This window comes from Schistocerca nitens, chromosome 2 (genome assembly GCF_023898315.1).
Source record: "Schistocerca nitens isolate TAMUIC-IGC-003100 chromosome 2, iqSchNite1.1, whole genome shotgun sequence".
NCBI classification, from domain to species: domain Eukaryota; kingdom Metazoa; phylum Arthropoda; class Insecta; order Orthoptera; family Acrididae; genus Schistocerca; species Schistocerca nitens.
Window position 1 is genome coordinate 468,546,718 of NC_064615.1, and position 20,330 is coordinate 468,567,047.

The window sequence follows — 20,330 nt, forward strand, 5'->3', positions numbered from 1 at the left end:
GAGGGAGGAAGGGAGAGGGGGGAGGAGGGAGGAAGGGAGAGGGGGGAGGAGGGAGGAAGGGAGAGGGGGAGGAGGGAGGAAGGGAGAGGGGGGAGGAGGGAGAGTAGTACATCACTTGATATCTTGTAAAACAACAATAAGCCTCTTCATGATGCACCATGTCTCTCTTGTAATTTGTCAATGGAGTTGTAAAATTGTATTTGTGGGACTTTTAATGTTAACTAAAGGAAAGACATGAGATGCAGAACTATGTTCATCTGCCAAAACACAGGATATGTGACAGGAAATGCCTAATTTTTACAGGAAAACGAAAAAGTGCACTTCAAATAGCAGCCTTTTCAGAACCACAACGGACAACACTGTAGCACACATTCAAAGAGTCTTCTACATGACTGCAATGTAAGGTATGAAGAATAGGAAATGTGATGACAAGTAAGAAGCCAATCCTGAAACTAAATACTACAGAAGTTTTCATAGTAAACAGTATTTTTAAGAACAAATCTACACAACCAACATACAAATAGACTGAAGAATCATTACTGAAGTGATTTCCGCAGGAAATCCAGTTTCAATATTATGTTCAAACAGATGACCCTTCCATGTATTAAGTTACACAAGGGTGGTTTGAAAAGTTCTCGGAATGGAACAGAAAAAAAGTACTCACATCAATGAAACCTTTTTTATTTTTCAATGTAGTCTCCTTGTAGATTAATGCACTTGGTCCAACAATGTTCCAGTACCTTGATCCAATCTCAAAAATGAGTTTCCTCCAGGCCTGTAAAATAGTTGTCAACGCCAGCTATCAATTCCTCGTTTGAAATGAATCTTCATCCACCAAGAAAAATTTTCAGTTTTGGGAAGAGATGGAAGTCTGACAGAGCCATATCAGGTGAATAAGTTCGGTGTGGCAACAATTCATACCTCAGTTCGTGTAATTTTGCCATGGCGACGGCACATATGCACAGGCACGCTTCAAGAGTCGTGATACCCATCTTGCAAATAATTTTTTCCATTTCTAATTCTTCAGTTAAAATGCAATATACCCTTTCAAATGACATCTGGCAAGTGTGATCAATTTCACACACTTTCAATTGGCGATCCTCCATGACCATTTTGTGCAGTTTTGCAACGATTTCTCGAGTAGTGACACATCTTGGCCAACCATTGTGCGGATCATCATCTAAGCTCTCCTAATCCAATTTAAATTGATTTGGCCACTTGGCAACAGTTGAATATGAAGGAGCAGAGTCCCCCCCCCCAGTGTATTCTGGAAATCGGTATGAATGTCCTTTTCTTTCATACTGTATATTTACGAAGTACTTAATAACTGCTCGAATCTTGATTTTTTTCCATCTTCGCAAATCACTACACAGGAACAACAACACAGCCACACCACCACCACAGCTCTCTTCCAAGAGCACTGACGTGGTATGTGATTACAGGCAACAGTCCAATGAATATCACGTGAACAACTCGTGCTAGCGCTGACCTCTCGTGGTGATTCCGAGAACTTTTCAAACCACCCTCTAAGCATAGGTGGTGACAAAAGATAACACTGAAGATTATATATATATATATATATATATATATATATATATATATATATATATATATGCTCCCCAAGTCCATTTGCTAAGGAATTTTAAGATATTTTCAACTGTTGAGTGATCTCTTGATTTCAAATCTACCAGATTAAATAGCACACCTACAAACCTCAGCAACCTTTTAAGAACTGATGACAGTGACCCTGGAAGTATAGTAGTTGTATTAGTGACAGCCTCTTTTCGTCCAGGGCATCATGACATCACACAAGGTAAGAATAATTCATCACACACACACACACACACACACACACACACACACACAGAGAGAGAGAGAGAGAGAGAGAGAGAGAGAGAGGCAGGGCAGGCTTGCATTTTGGTAACAGGGAAATAGGAAAGGTGTAACATTTCAAACTGTCAAACTGACCACTATACCCTGCTGTAAGTACAAGGCTGAAGATATATTCAAAGATTGTTTTGTTAATAAAATCACTTGGTAGTTTCAGTTGTTCCATTTGTTTTAAGCTGATTTAGACGTTGAAGTATGAAACCAATTTAGTGAAAGTTTCCTTGAATTATTCTACTTAGAATAGGTACTATCCATATCTTCAACTGTGCAATACAAGCCAATGTATGAGGCATGTCAGACAGTACATGGTGCACCAGAATCACTTTACCTATTGCTTCACACATTTAAAGATTGTATGCAGTAAGAAAGATTGTCAGTAGCGGTATCCCACAGCACATTCCCAAATTCCTCTAATCTTACCTCTCTCATGCATTTTCCTGCTACAGGACAATGAACCAGCTCAACTGGCTGCTATAAATTGCTAGTTCCAAAGTGAAACAAAGGGTCAATGTTGTGCAATTAATCTTATTCAAGAGATTTGTTTTCTCTGGATAGCATCCTCTTCCACTACCTGAAAATACACTTGAAATGTGAAACTTGATTGAGGAGATTCTTATGACTGCGACCCACAAACCCAAGACAGTTCAAAAAGTGACTTCGAGGCCATGAAGACACAGAAGACACATATTTCCTAAGGTATTACATCGTATGGATTCTACTTTGAGCAGGCCTAAATCAACAGCCAAAAACTCTGATGTTTTTGATATTGAATGTATACCTTAGTCTATGAAATTATGGACTGAAATGTGTAGGTCCTGTGTTTACTCTTTTGGGTACCCTTTGTCTGATACATGGGAACACAGAGGCAGGATGAACACTGCTGACATGTTCCAAATTTAAGGACTATCTGGTTTTCCCAGATGGCAGAGTTTTCACTGAGGAATCCATTGTGTGCGTCATCTTTATGGCTGCTTGTAGCTCCTCTTCCCTGATTCTAGTTACTTTTGTGGCAAGCCTTAACTTTAATGTTGCAACAGGTGTCAGCCTATATTAAGAAACTGGATTTTTCTACTTTGTACTCTAATCTTCACAAAAGACTGCCACCTAACAGATTCAACATTGTAAAATGGCGACTAGTGTATCATAAAAGAGAACAAATTCCACTGCCCAGCTGCTACCAGCCATCAGCACTTTTCAGCAAATAAGAAAATATGTGGTGGTTGGTAGACGGCAGTTATACTGATGATGGTGATGAGCCCAAGGGGGAGGGAGGAAAGTACTTCTCAGTAGGTCAGTATGTGTTGGACCAAATTACGTGCAGGAGGCATCAGTAGAGGAACAGCAATTGTGATGTAGTACTGGAGAAGGGAGAACGTAGGTGGTATCTGTAGGACAGAACATAACCCAAGTCTGAAGTAGCAAGCAAATGATGGGGTATAAGAACAGCTCATATTGGATTAATTTATAATGGAAAAGCTAGCAAACATTGCACCAAATATTTTACAATTTATTTCAAATGGCAGTATAGACAAATTTGAGCACTACAGAAAAAACAGTTTCTGTTCACATCACTTTCAATAGCTGCCACCCATTCCACATATAAAGATTCCATTGATCCTGCATTTAGATGACAAGCAAGTCCATCTCCCAAGATGAAGATCTTGCAGAGTTATTAACAGACAGATTCTTCCCTCTCAAATTGTCCCCTGTCCAGCAACACATCCTCTACTCAATCTCTCTACCCATATTTAACACCCCTCACCATTTACTAACTAGAAAGACAAAAGTGCCCTTTTCACCACTCAGTGCTACCCAGGACTGAAACAAATCTATCACATACTCTATACGAGCAACATCTACCTTTATGTTGTGAAATCACGAATGCTTCCTCACTATCATATCTATCCTCCCACAAGCAGTATTCTGTTGCTCATTCAACTCATGCAATATCCTTGTACATCCAAATGTTTCTATTTCTCCTATCCTATGTCTAATGTACAAATAAATGTACCATACACCTGTCCACTACTTCATATACCAGCCATGTCACCTGCATTTGTTACCTCATTATTGGAAGATCTTCCTGTGGTAACAACCATGAGATACCAACCTCAATATTACCACTGGAAAGCATTCTACACTGGTAATACTATGAATTAAATTACACTTGGCCCATGTCCTCACCTTCATCCCCTCCCCTTACTTCTGTTACCACCCCAGTTCCACCATTTGTTTCATCTCTCAGTGCCTTTTTTTACCTTTCTACTTCATCCTAGCTTACTCACTGTAACTGTTCTCTATCTATTCTTCCTATGATGTATCCTGTATCTTCCTTCTGTAGTCACCTAATTTATCTTCCTATCCATCCCTAATCTGCCTTTACAGACATCTACAGCTTCAAGTCCTGCATGTTTCTTTCCTAATCATCTCCTATCCAGGTTCTCAATCTCCACACACTACATCCCTTCCATTTCTCCACCACTGATGCCAGATAAGATTGCTACTCATTTACATCTGGTGTGGTAGCACCATGAAAGAAAAGGGGTTCTAAGGGCATTTGTTAACATTTGTCCAAAAGACAGGATATTCACTTTTTTGTCTCTGTTTTAGTCTCTCTTCTATTTGTTGAGTATTAATTTACATTCATATTATATTATATTTTATCCTGGATGAGTAAGTCACCTTTATCATTATCAACAGTAGCAACAGCAGCATGAGCAGCAGCTGCTGCTGCTGCTGTGGCCACTATTTTCCATCCACTGCTGGATACACGTTTCCTCTAGATTTTTTTATACACTATAATTTTCAGCAACATGCATTCACGTCATTCTTGCACATTTTTGTCATCAACTCACACACACACACACACACACACACACACACAAAATCACTGTTACAATTATAGTTGGTTAATTGACACTGAGCTATTAATTCAGGCATAAAATTATTAATAGGATTTCTTGTACTATGCATCAGTTACAAAATCTAGCTTGGCATCTTTAAATAACATATTTCTATAATAGCAGATTCCTATCATGTCACTTTCGGTGTAACACAAACTGAAAGGTTTGCTAGACAGAAGCCAAACAAAATTAACTTTCTGTATCTGAAATAGAGATTGAAAATAAAGAACCTGAAGATCAAGTGAAGTGTTAATACGCATAATTACATAGTAAAAATGTTATTTAGTAGGGAACGTTATTAATTTTACTTTACTTTCTCAACCACATAATTAAATTTCTTAAACTCTGACTTCATATACTTCATTTCTCCAACAAACAGCAAACTAACTAATTTCAGTCTCATTTCGAAATACATTACATTTTTCCCATAACCGTAATTGAGGAATGTAATGTATTCTTGAAACATGTTAACCATTACACAACTACTAAATAAAACCATGAAAAGCAGACTTGTTGATCCATTCTCAAATGATTAAATGACATGAAAAACACACAAAATAAATTATATTCTAACTAACCAGAAAGTGGAGATGCTGAACTGCAGATGGGCACAACAAAAAGACTGCCAAACATGTAAGCTTCCGGCCAAGAGACCTCCTCCTGAAACACACACACACACACACACACACACACACACACCTCCTCCTGAAACACACACACACACACACACACACACACACACACACACACACACATTGGACGCAAATGCAACTCACAAACGTATGACCACTGTCTCTGGCTGCCAAGGCCATACTGTAAGGCACACTACATGATAGGAGAATCAATCTGGGTTGTGGAGGTAAGGAGGAGGCTGGGGCAGGGAGAGAGAGGGATAGCAGGGTAGGGGTGGGGAACAGTAAAGTGCTAAAGTGCTACTTGTGGAAGCATACAGGGACAAGATGGGAGGTGGAAGGAGGTGGCAGGGCAGTAAAAAAGGAAAGAAGTAAAAAGACTGTGGGTGCATTGGAATAGAAGGCGATGTATTGCTGGCATGGGAATAGGGAAGAGAATACATGGGTGAAGGACAGTAACTAATGAAGGTTGAGGCCAGGAAGGTTACAGGAACACAGGATATATTGCAGAGTGTGTTCCCAACTGTGCAGTTCACAAAAACTGATGTTGGTACACAGGATACAGATGGCACAGGCTGCGAAGCAGTTACTGAAATAAAGAATGTTGTTTGGGCGGCGAGTTCAACAACTGCATAGTCCCGCTGTTTCTTGGCCACAGTTTGTCAGTGGCCATTCAAGGTTGGGTGTACATGGTCAGTGAAGGCCACAGAGAGAACCTTCATATATTTCAAGGAGGGCTACTAATCATTACAGATGTGATGGTCATGGATGACTAGGCTGTGTGGAAGGGACTTGTTGGTATGGAATGAATCCCTAATGCCACTATTGAACACTACCTTTCCCAATGCCTGACAAATTCCATACCCACCCACATGACACCACTATGTCAACGTATTCATGTGCCACCTAGAAGAATCCTACCTAACCACCCAGAACCTCAAACACCACACCTGGTTCAGATTCACTGGTGATATCTTCATGATCCGGTTTGAGGGTGACAACACACTATCCACATTCCTCCGGAACCTAACACCCCCCCCCCCCCTCTAATCATGGTTCTACTCAACCCAACAAGCTACCTTCCTCAGTGTTGATCTCCACCACCTCAAACATGGCTGCATCAGCACCTCCGTCCATATCACACCTACCAACCACCAGCAATATGTCCACTTTGACAGCTACCACTCATTCCATACCAAGAAGTTGCCTCCATACAACCTAGCCATCCGTGGCCATTGTATCTGTAGTGACGAGCAGTCCTTGTCAAAATATACCAAGGGTCTCACTGAGGCCTTCACAAACTGTGACTACCCTCCCAACCTTGTAGAGAAACATTTCCCATGCCTGATCTCTCCAGTCACCCACCACTCCCCAAAGTCCTACCATCCGACCACAAAGGAGCATTCCACTCATTACTCAGTACCACGTAAGACTGGAGCTACTAGATAACATTCTCTGCCAGCGTTTTGACTACTTCTCATCATTTGCCCTGAAATGAGGAATGTCATACCCAGTATCCTTCCCATCTCTCCCACAGTTGTATTCTGCCACCCACTGAACCTACACAATATGCTCGTCCATCCCTACACAACACCTGCTCCTAACCCCTTGCCTCATGGCTCATATTCCTGCAACAGACCTAGATGCAAGACCTGTTCCACACACCCTCCAACCCACAAGCATCACTTATCCTATCAAAGGCAGGTCCATCTGTGAAACCAGTCATATGATCTAAAAGCTAAGCAGCAACCACTGTGCTGCATTCTACATGGACGTGGCAACCAACAAGCTGTCTGTCCCCATGGATGGCCATCAACAAACTGTGGCCAAGAAACAGCAGGACCACCCCACTTGCTGAGCATGCTGCCCAACACAGTATTCCTCATTTCAATGACTGCTTCACAGCCCGTGCCATCTGAATCCTGACTGCCAACAGTAGCTTTTCTGAACTGCACAGGTGGGAACTCTCCCTGAAATATATCTTATGTTCTAGAAACCCTTCTGGCCTCAACCTTCTTTAGTCACTGTTCTTCACCTACCTATCCTCTTCCCTCTTCCCCCACCAGCACTATGTAGCTTCCTATTCAATTACACACACAGTCTTTTTACTTCTCTCCTTTTCCACATCCATCCTCACCTCTGTCTAGCCTCGCAAGTGCACCTTGCTGCCCTACCCTCTCCCCACGCCGTCCCTGTATTCTCCCTTAAGCAGCGTTTTACTGCCTTCCATCCCTACCCTGCTGCCCACCCCCTCCCCACCACAGCCTCCCACTGATTCCCACCACCCATCATGTGCTGTAGCTCACAGTCTGGCTTCTGGAGCCAGAGACAGTGGTCATGTGCATGTGAGTTGCATTTGCTTAAGTGTGTGTGTGTGTGTGTGTGTGTGTGTGTGTGTGTGTGTGTGTGTGTGTGTGTGTGTTTCCTAATTCAGAGGAAGGTTTTTTGGCCAAAATCTTACTTGTTCGGCAGTCTTTTATGCCTGTCTGCAAGTCAGCATCTGCACTTTATGGTGAACAGCAATCTATCCTTCCCATAACATTGTCATTATTCCATCCAGGATTTTTCATTGTTTGATTTTAGCTAACCACAAAAATGTATAATGCATACATAATAAATTAGCTTTATATTGATGGAGAAGATCACAATACATTTGTTTCTGCAAAATTGATAATTATTCCCAATTTAAAACAAAATGAATACCAAAATTTATATCCAACAATGTCAACTAATTCAGAAATACTGAAATAGTAATTGATGAGCAGCTTTTCTTTGGTATACATTGATTTACTTACAGATTCATCACTTGATGCTTCGGTTGCATAGGACTGGTTGTCTGATTCTGGATCTGATTCTGGACAGGGGGTAGGTTTTCTGTATGAGCTCCACAAAGGCTGTACCTCTTGATCGGCCTGCATATAAGAGACTTTCAATTACCAATGAAATCAACAAACTGTAGTAGAAAAATAGTTGAAGAAGCAGTTAGCAAGAAGAAAGGAAAGGAGGTTTTAAGTTGGACAAAGATCATCTTCCTGTTTATAACTGAATTGAATAAGAACAATTATTATTATTCTTATTATTATTATTATTATTTACGATAAACAGATTAGAAAATATGAACTTATATTTCACCTTACATATGCAGGAAAAGCAAAGACCAAACCCAGCAAACTGAGAAGATGTTGATGGTAATGAGACTGATCTACATGTATACCTACATCTCTACTCTTCTAACCACTGTGAGTTGCAATACAAATGGTACATCCAACTGTACCTGTTATTAGAGCTGCTTCTCATTCCATTCACATATGGAGAGCAGGAAGAATGATGATGCCTCTGTGCATGTTGTAGTCAGTCTAATCTTACTTGCGTGATCCCTATGGAAACGATGCATGGAGAGTAACTATACACCTAGATTTAGCAGTTAAAGTTGGTTCTAGAAACTGTATAAGTATGCTTTCATGGGATAGTTTGCATTTATCTTCAAGACTCTGCCATTTGAGTTCTTTCATCATCTTCGTGACACCTTCCCATGGGTCAAACAAACCTGTGAACATCCGTGCTGTCCTTCTCTGAATGCATTCAATATCCACTGTTAGTCCTGTTTGGTACAGGTCTGCGTTGCAGACCAACTGCATTTCTGTAGTATTCTACCAATAAACCACACCTGCTTTACCTATGACTGAGCCTAAGCGATTGCTCCATTTCATGTACCTACAAACTGCTACAAAGTTATTTGCGCCAGTTGATTGATTCCAGCTGTGACTCACTGATACTTTACTTCACTGGATACAATGTTCTTTCATTTTGTACAATGCACCATTTTATGTACAATGCACCATTTTACATTTACGAACATTTAAATTGAGTTGCCAATCTTTGTACTAATTTGAAATCTTACCAAGATTTGACTGAATATTTGTGCAGAACTTTTCATACAGTACTTCACTGTAGATGGCTGCATCATCTGCAAGAAGTCTGAGCTTACTATTAATATTGCCTGCAATGTCACTAACATACAACATGAATAGCAAGGATCCATCAGTCTTCAAGGGGGCACATCTAACGTTACTTTCATACATCTGTCAACAACTCTCCATCCCAGATAACATGCTATATCCACACCCAGAAATAATCAACTAATTCTACTTACACTCATCTTCACAGTGGTACAAGAATCTAAGTGAGGCATCACTCTTGGATTTTTCTTGATACAGAAATATTATGAATTTCCACTTTTGCTTTGCTACCCTCAATTTGACTTCCTGTATCACTCATAAGTGTCGAGTCACTGGACACCAACTTTGGTACCACTAGCAGTCTTCATACAAAACCATAATTTCTTTGGGTTCTGTGAAAGGTGTTTCACTAATTTCTGCTATGGTAGTCACTGAGGGCTTCACACACTGCCCTCTTGACAGCCAAATAAATTTCATTAAGAATACCCCTATCTAGTCCTGTGTTTTTTTTTACATCTATTATACAGTAGTTTCTTGTTTCTTTAGAAGTTTCTCTCTGGTGACTATATACTACAGAGTATCACTTCCATCATTAACTGTTATACTAGGTACATATCTATCCAGTACATGATTAACTTCTCTTTTAAACCAGAGCCATATTTAGTCTACATGCTCCTATCTTCAGTTAAAAGTTTTAAGTTCCTCAATGAGATATGCCCCTTTATCTGGCTTACCTGAACATATAAATCTTTCTACTCATTTTATTTTCCCTTTGTACTCTGGAAAGCATTGTTTTTACAACTGCCTCATGATCACTTACACCAGTTTCAATGTAGACATTCTCAAAAAATTCAGGTCTATTTATTGCTGTTAGGTCAAATATATTTTCCTCATCACTGGGATTCCAAACTATTGTTCTAGGTATGACACTTAGCAATGTTCTGCAGGATGTCTAGTCATGTCCACTAGTGAGGTGAAACAGTCCCAACTGCGTGTCAGGCCCTGGAGCCTGAGCATTACAGTATGATTAAGGAACTGAGGTTTCCTCTAAAGTTTTTGGTTGCATCAGGTGAGTAAGGTGTCTGGTAAAAGGATCCAATTATAATTTTGTGCTCACTCTTGATACTGAACCATGCCCAAACAATCTCATATACTGCTTCAATTTCTATCTCGGTGGATTTGTGTTTCTTGTCTGCTCCTACAAGTACACTACCTCCATTTTCCATTAGTCTATCCTTTCAATATATACTTAAATTTTCCTCAAAAATCTCATTGCTCTAAATTTTGGGTTTTAACCAGCTTTTGGCACCTAGTATTTATGTGAGTTCACTGCATTTTAGGATTGCTTCAAACTCTGTCACTTTGTTGTGAATGCTTCAGCAGTTAACCACTAGGATGTTAATCCTCTCACCTGTGGATGGAGGAGGGGTATTTCTTTGGATCTTACACCAATAATTCTAGGTTCCCTAAATTTATAGTAATCTAAAAACCGCTTGTGTGCACCTCACACAAAGTCATTTACCTGGGTAGCAGTCTCTGATATGTAGTGCACAAATGATCCATTTAGGAGGACTGTACAGTTCTCCAGCCAATGGGGAAAATCTAAAAAATGACAGTGTGGCTTGTCACAGAACCTTTGCAATACTGGCTCAAACCTTACACTTAACAAAGAATCAGAAAGCCATGGTCTGTCCTTGGGACAGTGCTACAGACTGTCAACTTCACTGAAACTCCATGAGCAAGGCTTGCATTCTTAACCTTCCTGGAATGATCCAGCTATGTCCTCGTAGGTCAGACAACACGCATTGTTTGTCCCAATGTAAGTCATAATTTGCAACTGGTTGCATCCCTCAGTGGCTGCTGAACATGTGCACATGGTGTTTTCTCCCTTCCTTTGTTGCCATTTCTCTAAGAGGTACTATTTTTGCCACACATCCAAACCAATGACTAATACCTAGGCCCTTGACCTTTTGCCTTTGTCTCCCCTTGACACAGGACACAGGACTGATCATCAGTGTTGGTAGGGTATCCTACAGTCATGAAACAAGGAATCCATCTTTTACAAAAATTCTTAATTTTGTGCACTTCTACAGCTTATTCATATAACTGAAGCAACTTCTGGAATTGTAAGAAACTGAGAAGAATTGACACTTCTGAAAGGCACAAAGGTTTCATACGTCAAATTTTAACCACCGTTAGTGTGACGAGTTTTTCGCTCACTCTCACCCTATTGACAATTTCTTGTGTCAATCGTATAGCAGCGACTTAAAAACAGTTTCTTCTGTGTTTGGAGCTTAGTCAACATTTTGGTATGTTTGGAGCTTAGTCAACATTTTGGTATGTTTGGAGCTTAGTCAACATTTTGGTATGTTTGGAGCTTAGTCAACATTTTGGTATGTTTGGAGCTTAGTCAACATTTTGGTATGTTTGGAGCTTAGTCACATTTTGGTATGTTTGGAGCTTAGTCAACATTTTGGTATGTTTGGAGCTTAGTCAACATTTTGGTATGTTTGTTACATTACCTACGACAGGTGATAATACTTTTTACAATGGATTAAAGATGGGAGGGAAGTAAGTATTTAACACTTTGTTGGCAATAAAATCATTAAAGATAAAGTAGGAGATGCAATGGAAAAAGGATAAGGCAGGAAATTGGGGAGAGAGAGGGGGGTTGGGGGGGAGAGAGGGGGGTTGGGGGGGAGAGAGGGGGGTTGGGGGGGAGAGAGGGGGGTTGGGGGGGAGAGAGGGGGTTGGGAGGAGAGAGGGGGTTGGGGGGAGAGAGGGGGGTTGGGGGGGAGAGAGGGGGGTTGGGGGGGAGAGAGGGGGGTTGGGGGGAGAGAGGGGGGTTGGGGGAGAGAGGGGGTTGGGGGGAGAGAGGGGGTTGGGGGGAGAGAGGGGTTGGGGGGGAGAGAGGGGGGTTGGGGGGGAGAGAGGGGGTTGGGGGGAGAGAGGGGGGTTGGGGGGGAGAGAGGGGGGTTGGGGGGGAGAGAGGGGGGTTGGGGGGGGAGAGAGGGGGGTTGGGGGGAGAGAGGGGGTTGGGGGGGAGAGAGGGGGGTTGGGGGGGAGAGAGGGGGGTTGGGGGGAGAGAGGGGGGTTGGGGGGGAGAGAGGGGGTTGGGGGAGAGAGGGGGGTTGGGGGGAGAGGGGGGTTGGGGGGGGAGAGGGGGGGTTGGGGGGAGAGGGGGGTTGGGGGGGAGAGGGGGGTTGGGGGGAGAGAGGGGGTTGGGGGAGAGAGGGGGTTGGGGGGAGAGAGGGGGTTGGGGGGAGAGAGGGGGGGGGTGGGGGGAGAGGGGGGGGGTTGGGGGAGAGGGGGGATGGGGGAGAGGGGGGGGGGGGATGGGGGGGAGAGGGGGGATGGGGGGGAGAGAGGGGATGGGGGGGGGAGAGAGGGGATGGGGGGAGAGAGGGATGGGGGGAGAGAGGGGATGGGGGGAGAGAGGGGATGGGGGGGGAGAGGGGATGGGGCGAGAGAGGGGATGGGGGGAGAGAGGGGATGGGGGGAGAGAGGGGATGGGGGGAGAGAGGGGATGGGGGGGAGAGAGGGGATGGGGGGAGAGAGGGGATGGGGGGGAGAGAGGGGATGGGGGGGAGAGAGGGGATGGGGGGAGAGAGGGGATGGGGGGGAGAGAGGGATGGGGGGAGAGAGGGGATGGGGGGAGAGAGGGGATGGGGGAGAGAGGGGATGGGGGGGAGAGAGGGATGGGGGGGAGAGAGGGATGGGGGAGAGGGGGATGGGGGTGAGAGGGGATGGGGGGAGAGAGGGGATGGGGGGAGAGAGGGGATGGGGGAGTAGGGGATGGGGGGAGAGGGGATGGGGGGAGAGAGGGGAGAGGGGGGAGGGAGGGAGGTGTTTGTGAGCAGGGAGTGTAAAAATTGTAAAGGGTGACAAAGGCTTGACTACAGCAAATTGTTTCAAATGGACATAAATTGTAGGGATATGCAGAGATCAAGACACTTGTACAAGAGAGACTAGTGTGGAGAGCTGCATCAAGTCAGTCTTCAGATTGAATGCCACAATAACTAAAATATTTCTAGCATTTGTCTGAAGCCATTTATTGAAATCATGGGAAATTAAATTAATTTTATGTTTCACCTACCAGTGCACTTTTGCTAGAGACAAGCTTATATACAATTTTGGGCTGTAGAACTGAGCAGCAGATAGTACATGATATTAAACTCTTAAGTTAAACAATGGAAAATCCAGGATGGAATAATGACAATATTATGAAAAGGATAGTTGCTACTCGCAGTGTAGCAGGGACGCTCTGTCGCAGATGGAGGGCAGCGAGTGAAGGTGGGGGGAAGCAGCAGATAAGGTGAGAAGTAACAAGACTGTGGGTGCATTGGTGGCATAGAGTGCTGTGTAGTGCTGAATGGTAACAGAGAAGGGGCTAGGTGGCCAAAGGGACAATGACCAACAAAGGTTGAGGTCAGGAGGGTTATGGGAATGTAAGATATATTGCAGGAGAGTTCCCACTCACACAATGCAGAGAATATTACATTGGTGTGAAGGATCCAGATGACACAGGTGTGAAGCAGTGATAGAAATGAAGAATGTCGAGGAGCACGCTCAGCAACTGGATGGTCCAGCTGTTCTTGGCCACAGTTTGTCTGTGGCCATTTATTCAGACACAGACAGCTTGCTGGTTTCACATCCATGTAGAATGCAGCACAGTGATTGCAGCTTAGCTTGTAGATCACATAACTTGTTTCACAGGTAGGCGTTTGATGGGATAGGTGGTGCTTGTAACTGGATTTCTTGTGGTAGGTGGCGGTGGGAGAATGCATGGGGTAGGTCTTGCATCCAGGTCTATTACAGGGATATAAGACGTAAGGAAAGGGGAAGGGAGCAGGGGTTGTGTAGGGATGGACGAGGATATTGTGTAGGTTCAGTGCGCAGTGAATGCCATGGTGCAAGGGGTGTAAAGGGTAATGGGTAGGATATTTCTCATTTTGTGGCATGACAAGAGGTAGTCGAAACCCCATCTGCGAATGTGATTTCGTTGCTCCATTCTTGGGTGTTACTGTGTCACAAGGGGAATGCTCCTCTGTAGCTGGATGGTGGACTTTGGTACAAGGTTGGGAGGGAAATTACAGTTTGAAATAAACTAGAAACAGCTGGATCAGCCAGTTGCTGAGCACACTGCCCAACATGAAGGTCTTCGTTTCAATGACTGCTTCACATCCCGTGGTACCATCTGGATCCTTCCCACCAACAGTTTCTCTGAACTGTACAGTTGGGAACTCTCCCTGCAACATATCTTACGTTATCGTAACCCTCCTGGTCTCAACCTTTGTGAGTCACTGTCCTTTACCAATTTAGGCCCTTCCCTGTTCCCACTACACAGTCCTCTATTGCACCAATGCACCCACAGTCTTGTTACTCATCTTTTTTCCCTCTGCCCCCCCCCCCCCCCCAGCTCCCCTCCCCACCTTTACCACCCTCTGTCTAACCTCCGGACTGCACCTAACTGCCCTACCATCTCCCCACCTCGTCCCTGTATGTTCCCACAAGCAGCACTTTGCCATCCCCCACCCCTTCCTGCTAACCTTCTCCTCCCATGCTATCCCTTCATCACCCTGCTTCAATCTCCTCCTTACCATCACCATCCAGTTGCTTCTCTCAACATGTGCTGCTGTTCATAGTCTGGCCTCAGCAGCCAGCGAATGTGGTCATGTGTGTTTGAGTTGCATTTGTGTGAGTGTGTGTATGTTGTGTAACACTAATGAAGGCTTTTTTTGCTGAAAGCTTACTTGCTGATAGACTGCATCTCCGCTATGTGGTGAATAGCAACTATCCTTTCATAATACTATCATAACTTTCTTGTTCTTTTATGGGTACATACACATGCAGCTATGAGACTGGAGACTGAGAAGCAAGGAAAAAAACAACAGGTTTCAAAAGTCTTACTGACAACAAAATCACAGAGACAGAGCACAAGCTCAGAATGGAAAAGGAAAATGGCTGTACACTTTTGAGAAGAAACAGCTAGGCACTCTCCTTTATCAATTTAGGGACAACATATAAAATTCAAATCTGGTTGGCTGGATGGGGATTCGAACACTCCTCCTCCTGAAGGTGAGCCCAGTGTCCTGTCGCTACCCCAACTCACTTGGTTGGAGCGCATATCAATGGCCAGTCTGAAGTACTTAAAGCTGAAACTGATTTTAAACTCTGACTCATTCATAGACTGTCCAGCTCATTCTCAGTTAAAACTGATACACCACATTGCCCAAGCAAAGTGCCAGAGCATCATGCAGTGATGTATGCTCCAGTTTCCTAAGGCTTCAAAAGGTTATGGATACCCACTCAATGAATGATATTTGTCAGAACACTAGAAAAGTGAATTGCATAAGGAAATTTTTAGTAAATTATCAGAGTAATGCACCTTCCTTTTGGAAGTGGACAATTTAATTAGAAATGGCATCACAAGTCCATAGAATAAACAGTGTACTCTCTGAAGCCTGGTACACACTGCATCCCAGAGACAAAGATCAAATGTACAGCAGAGTTACTGCAGGCAAGCGCACAAAACAAACTAATGACATAGCACCCATACAGCTCAGCATGTCCTGCAATGTCCACCATAAACCTACTGACACAGGAAAAAAAAGATTCTGACTATGAATTCAGAAATGTTTTTATGATACATATAAAAGCATTGAATGGTCCTCTCTAAAACAGCAAGTACATGCAAAATTGAAGAACATATGGTGAAAATGTGTTGCCCACACAAAGTTTCTGATCAAATATGCAGGGAAATATTCTGAGTAAACAGACATAAATCTGAAGAGATTCATATGACAGAGGAAGTCATGAGAGGAAAACCAAGTAATGTGTTGGAACTTATATCTATTAAACAAAGATTATAATATGTTCAAGGTATGCTTGAGACAGAATCTGAAACAGTTTTTCCTTTACTGCACTGACACCCTGGACAACATTGCACGTCTTTCGTAGAAAAATATGAAAAATTGACATAGAGTATTATTTACTTGTTCCAATGTATTTCATGTAAACAGGACTTTTTTAGCACGCGCTCTCTCTCTCTCTCTCTCTCTCTCTCTCTCTCTCTCTCTCTGTGTGTGTGTGTGTGTGTGTGTGTGTGTGTGTGTGTGTGTGTGTGTGTGTGTGTGTAAACAACAAAGGTTGAGTATGGCCACAGATGTGCATACTGGTATACTGCTGTTGAAAGCTCAATAGTGGCAGAGTTCAGCCTGGTGAAATATCTGGCACACTAGAGAATGCGGTCAACCAACATGACATAGGCATGGGAAAACTGTTCTGCTCAGGCACAGAGCATCTCTGAATGACTGCCTGCCCTGCACATCATTTGTGTGCTCATGCGATACCTCAGTGGAACACATGCTTTACAAATGCCAGGTCCTCTCTGCTCTGTTATTGCTGTGTGTAGTGTTTATTGGGCCTGAAGCTACCTGTTACATACGAGATGCTCACCAGACTGACAGAGGGAAAGGAAGGTGGTAATGGCACGCTACATCTGCAAGTGTACTAGTGCAGGATACAAAACAGGCACAAATAATTAGCAAGACCACAACAAGACACACACACATAAAAATGTGGTCCATATCCGCTGTTGCCATTATTGAGTTACACTTTGCTTCTTGCAGTGAAGACAGATATCCACCAAGGAAAAAATGGACCACATCCTGGAATGTGTCTTCTCCTGATGCCTCTTGATAAATTTGTATACTTCTAAGGAAATTATACTTCCTTGGTCTGTAATATAATGGCAGACTATGATTTGGAGTTACATGTTGACAATGATTCTGGAGACAATGAAAGTAAGTAAACGCTCAATAGTGCATTACACATTTGTATACTCCAATTTTTAAGTTGATTTTATAACTAACGGAACACAAGGCAAATTTCTGCATATTGATTCCTACTGAAATACCAACTGTACAATGCACAATCCAGAAGAAAGCCTAGTGATACAGAAATATCCATAATTGTGTTTACACCAGTCTTACTCAATAGCCAATGATAAGTAATTCTCATCTAGTTTCTCAGGTATTTCACAGAAATTGTTTCTTTCATGAAAACAATTATGTCATTTGTTTAAACGTCATAACTACATAAATAACAGCACAGTTACATTTTATTTCTTACGTTACATTCCCGTGACTCTCCTGGCCTCAACCTTTGCTAGTCATTGTGCTCTCCCATACAGCCCCTTCTCTGTTCCCATTCCACCACTACACAGCCCTCATTCCTCCACCGCACCCAGTCTTTTTACTCTTCTCCTTTACGAGGGGCGGTGGAGGGGAGGGGAGGGGCGGTGGAGGGGAGGGGAGGGGCGGTGGAAGGGAGGGGAGGGGCGGTGGAGGGGAGGGGAGGGGCGGTGGAGGGGAGGGGCGGTGGAGGGGAGGGGCGGTGGAGGGGAGGGGCGGTGGAGGGGAGGGGCGGTGGAGGGGAGGGGCGGTGGAGGGGAGGGGCGGTGGAGGGGAGGGCCGGTGGAGGGGAGGGCCGGTGGAGGGGAGGGGCGGTGGAGGGGAGGGGCGGTGGAGGGGAGGGGCGGTGGAGGGGAGGGGCGGTGGAGGGGAGGGGCAGGGGCCAAGGGCGTTGGATGGGGATGGGCAGGGGCCAAGGGCGTTGGAGGGGGAGGGGGAAGGGGATGGGCGGGGGAGGGGGAGGGGGAAGGGGATGGGCGGGGGAGGGGGAGGGGGAAAGGCATGAGCAGTGGAGGGGAGGGGCCAAGGGCGTTGGATGGGGATGGGCAGGGGCCAAGGGCGTTGGAGGGGGAGGGGGAAGGGGATGGGCGGGGGAGGGGGAGGGGGAAGGGGATGGGCGGGGGAGGGGGAGGGGGAAAGGCATGGGCAGTGGAGGGGGAGGGGGAGGGCATGGGCAGTGAAGGGGGAGGGGAAGGGGAAGGGCAGTGGAGGGGGAGGGGGAGGGCAGGGGAGGGGGAGGGCGGGAGAGGGGGAGGGCGGGGGAGGGGGAGGGGAAGGGCGGTGGAGGGGGAGGGGAAGGGGAAGGGCGGTGGAGGGGGAGGGGAAGGGCGGTGGAGGGGAAGGGGAAGGGCGGTGGAGAGGAAGAGGAGGGGGAAGGGCGGTGGAGAGGAAGAGGAGGGGGAAGGGCGGTGGAGAGGAAGAGGAGGGGGAAGGGCGGTGGAGAGGAAGAGGAGGGGGAAGGGCGGTGGAGAGGAAGAGGAGGGGGAAGGGCGGTGGAGAGGAAGAGGAGGGGGAAGGGCGGTGGAGAGGAAGAGGAGGGGGAAGGGCGGTGGAGAGGAAGAGGAGGGGGAAGGGCGGTGGAGAGGAAGAGGAGGGGGAAGGGCGGTGGAGAGGAAGAGGAGGGGGAAGGGCGGTGGAGAGGAAGAGGAGGGGGAAGGGCGGTGGAGAGGAAGAGGAGGGGGAAGGGCGGTGGAGAGGAAGAGGAGGGGGAAGGGCGGTGGAGAGGAAGAGGAGGGGGAAGGGCGGTGGAGAGGAAGAGGAGGGGGAAGGGCGGTGGAGAGGAAGAGGAGGGGGAAGGGCGGTGGAGAGGAAGAGGAGGGGGAAGGGCGGTGGAGGAAGAGGAGGGGGAAGGGCGGTGGAGGAAGAGGAGGGGGAAGGGCGGTGGAGGAAGAGGAAGAGCGGTGGAGGAAGAGGAAGAGCGGTGAAGGAAGAGGAAGAGCGGTGAAGGAAGAGGAAGAGCGGTGAAGGAAGAGGAAGAGCGGTGAAGGAAGAGGAAGAGCGGTGAAGGAAGAGGAAGAGCGGTGAAGGAAGAGGAAGAGCGGTGAAGGAAGAGGAAGAGCGGTGAAGGAAGAGGAAGAGCGGTGAAGGAAGAGGAAGAGCGGTGAAGGAAGAGGAAGAGCGGTGAAGGAAGAGGAAGAGCGGTGAAGGAAGAGGAAGAGCGGTGAAGGAAGAGGAAGTGAGGAAGTGCGGTGAAGGAAGAGAACTGGTGAAGTTTAGGAAAAGGGGTTGAATTGGAAAATTCGCCCAGAACCCCAGGTCAGGTGAGACTTAGTGAGTCCTGTTAAGTTTCCACTGACATGTGTTCTGAGTTACATTTCTTAATTCTACCCCTTTTGCTAAACCTCACCAGTCGTTTTCCTTCACCCCTCCTGCCAGAAGGAGCCACTGACTCCGAAGGCTTGAAAATCTTGATATCTTTTATATATGTGTTTTCCTGCTGTCACTTGGTGAACACATTTTTTATCTATCCAGTTACAATTATTTTTCAAAAATTGATTATTTTTGTTGATTTATTTGCCAGTTGTTTGGCTCTCTCCACTGGGAAAACAGGTGTGTGATAAATGCAAGCAACTATGGATCAAATGCAAAGAGTACTCCCTGTATAATAAAGCTGAGATTCAATCTGGACCTGGTGACTTATTTGGTTTCCACTCTTTTGGCTACTTTTCAACACCAGGGATACCTTTTTCTAGGTCTCCAATGTGTTCAGCAGTCAAACAATGGTATGTCTCTACAGTCGTCCAGCATAAATGATTTTTTAAATGTGACATCTAAAACTTCTCTCTCCTTTTGTTGTCTTCTGTTGCCACACGAAACTTGTCTATAAGTAACTGAATAGAAGCCTTCACTCCACTTAGTGATTTCACGTAGGACTAGAATTTTCTAGGATTCTTGGCAAGATCTTCCATTAAAGTATGATGGTAGAAGTTATTGCATGATCTCTGCATTGATCTGTTTACAGACACACAAATTTCCAGCAATTTTTGCTTTTCGATCTGTCTGCATTCTTTTTTGACCTAGGAGTACAACAGTCTCTCTTTTCCTGGAATTTTCTTAATTTTGTTACTTAACCACAGTGGGTACTTTTCTGTCATTAATCTACTTACCTGGCACATACTTGCCAGAGAGTGAGATTGGCAACAGTTTACATGTCCCACATAATTACTCTGCGTCTATAATAATGGAACTAAACGGCATCCATTCACTGTCTTAGTGAGATTCTAAGGACTGCTTATTTAGTCTTTTCAGCAC

At 44.9% G+C, this 20,330-nt stretch overlaps 1 protein-coding gene across 29 annotated transcripts in view; it reads right to left on the minus strand.

Annotated features, from left to right (window-relative positions):
- The window catches only part of LOC126236381 (uncharacterized), a 345,701-nt gene that overhangs the window by 253,860 nt on the left and 71,511 nt on the right, over nucleotides 1–20,330 (minus strand). For 25 of the 29 annotated variants that reach the window (XM_049945666.1, XM_049945657.1, XM_049945647.1 and 22 more), the window contains exon 3: nucleotides 8,221–8,337. The exons of the other annotated variants lie outside the window; for them this stretch is intronic. In XM_049945666.1, coding sequence (XP_049801623.1) covers nucleotides 8,221–8,337 — 117 coding nt within the window. The remainder of the gene's footprint in view (nucleotides 1–8,220; nucleotides 8,338–20,330) is intronic. 29 annotated transcript variants of the gene reach the window in all.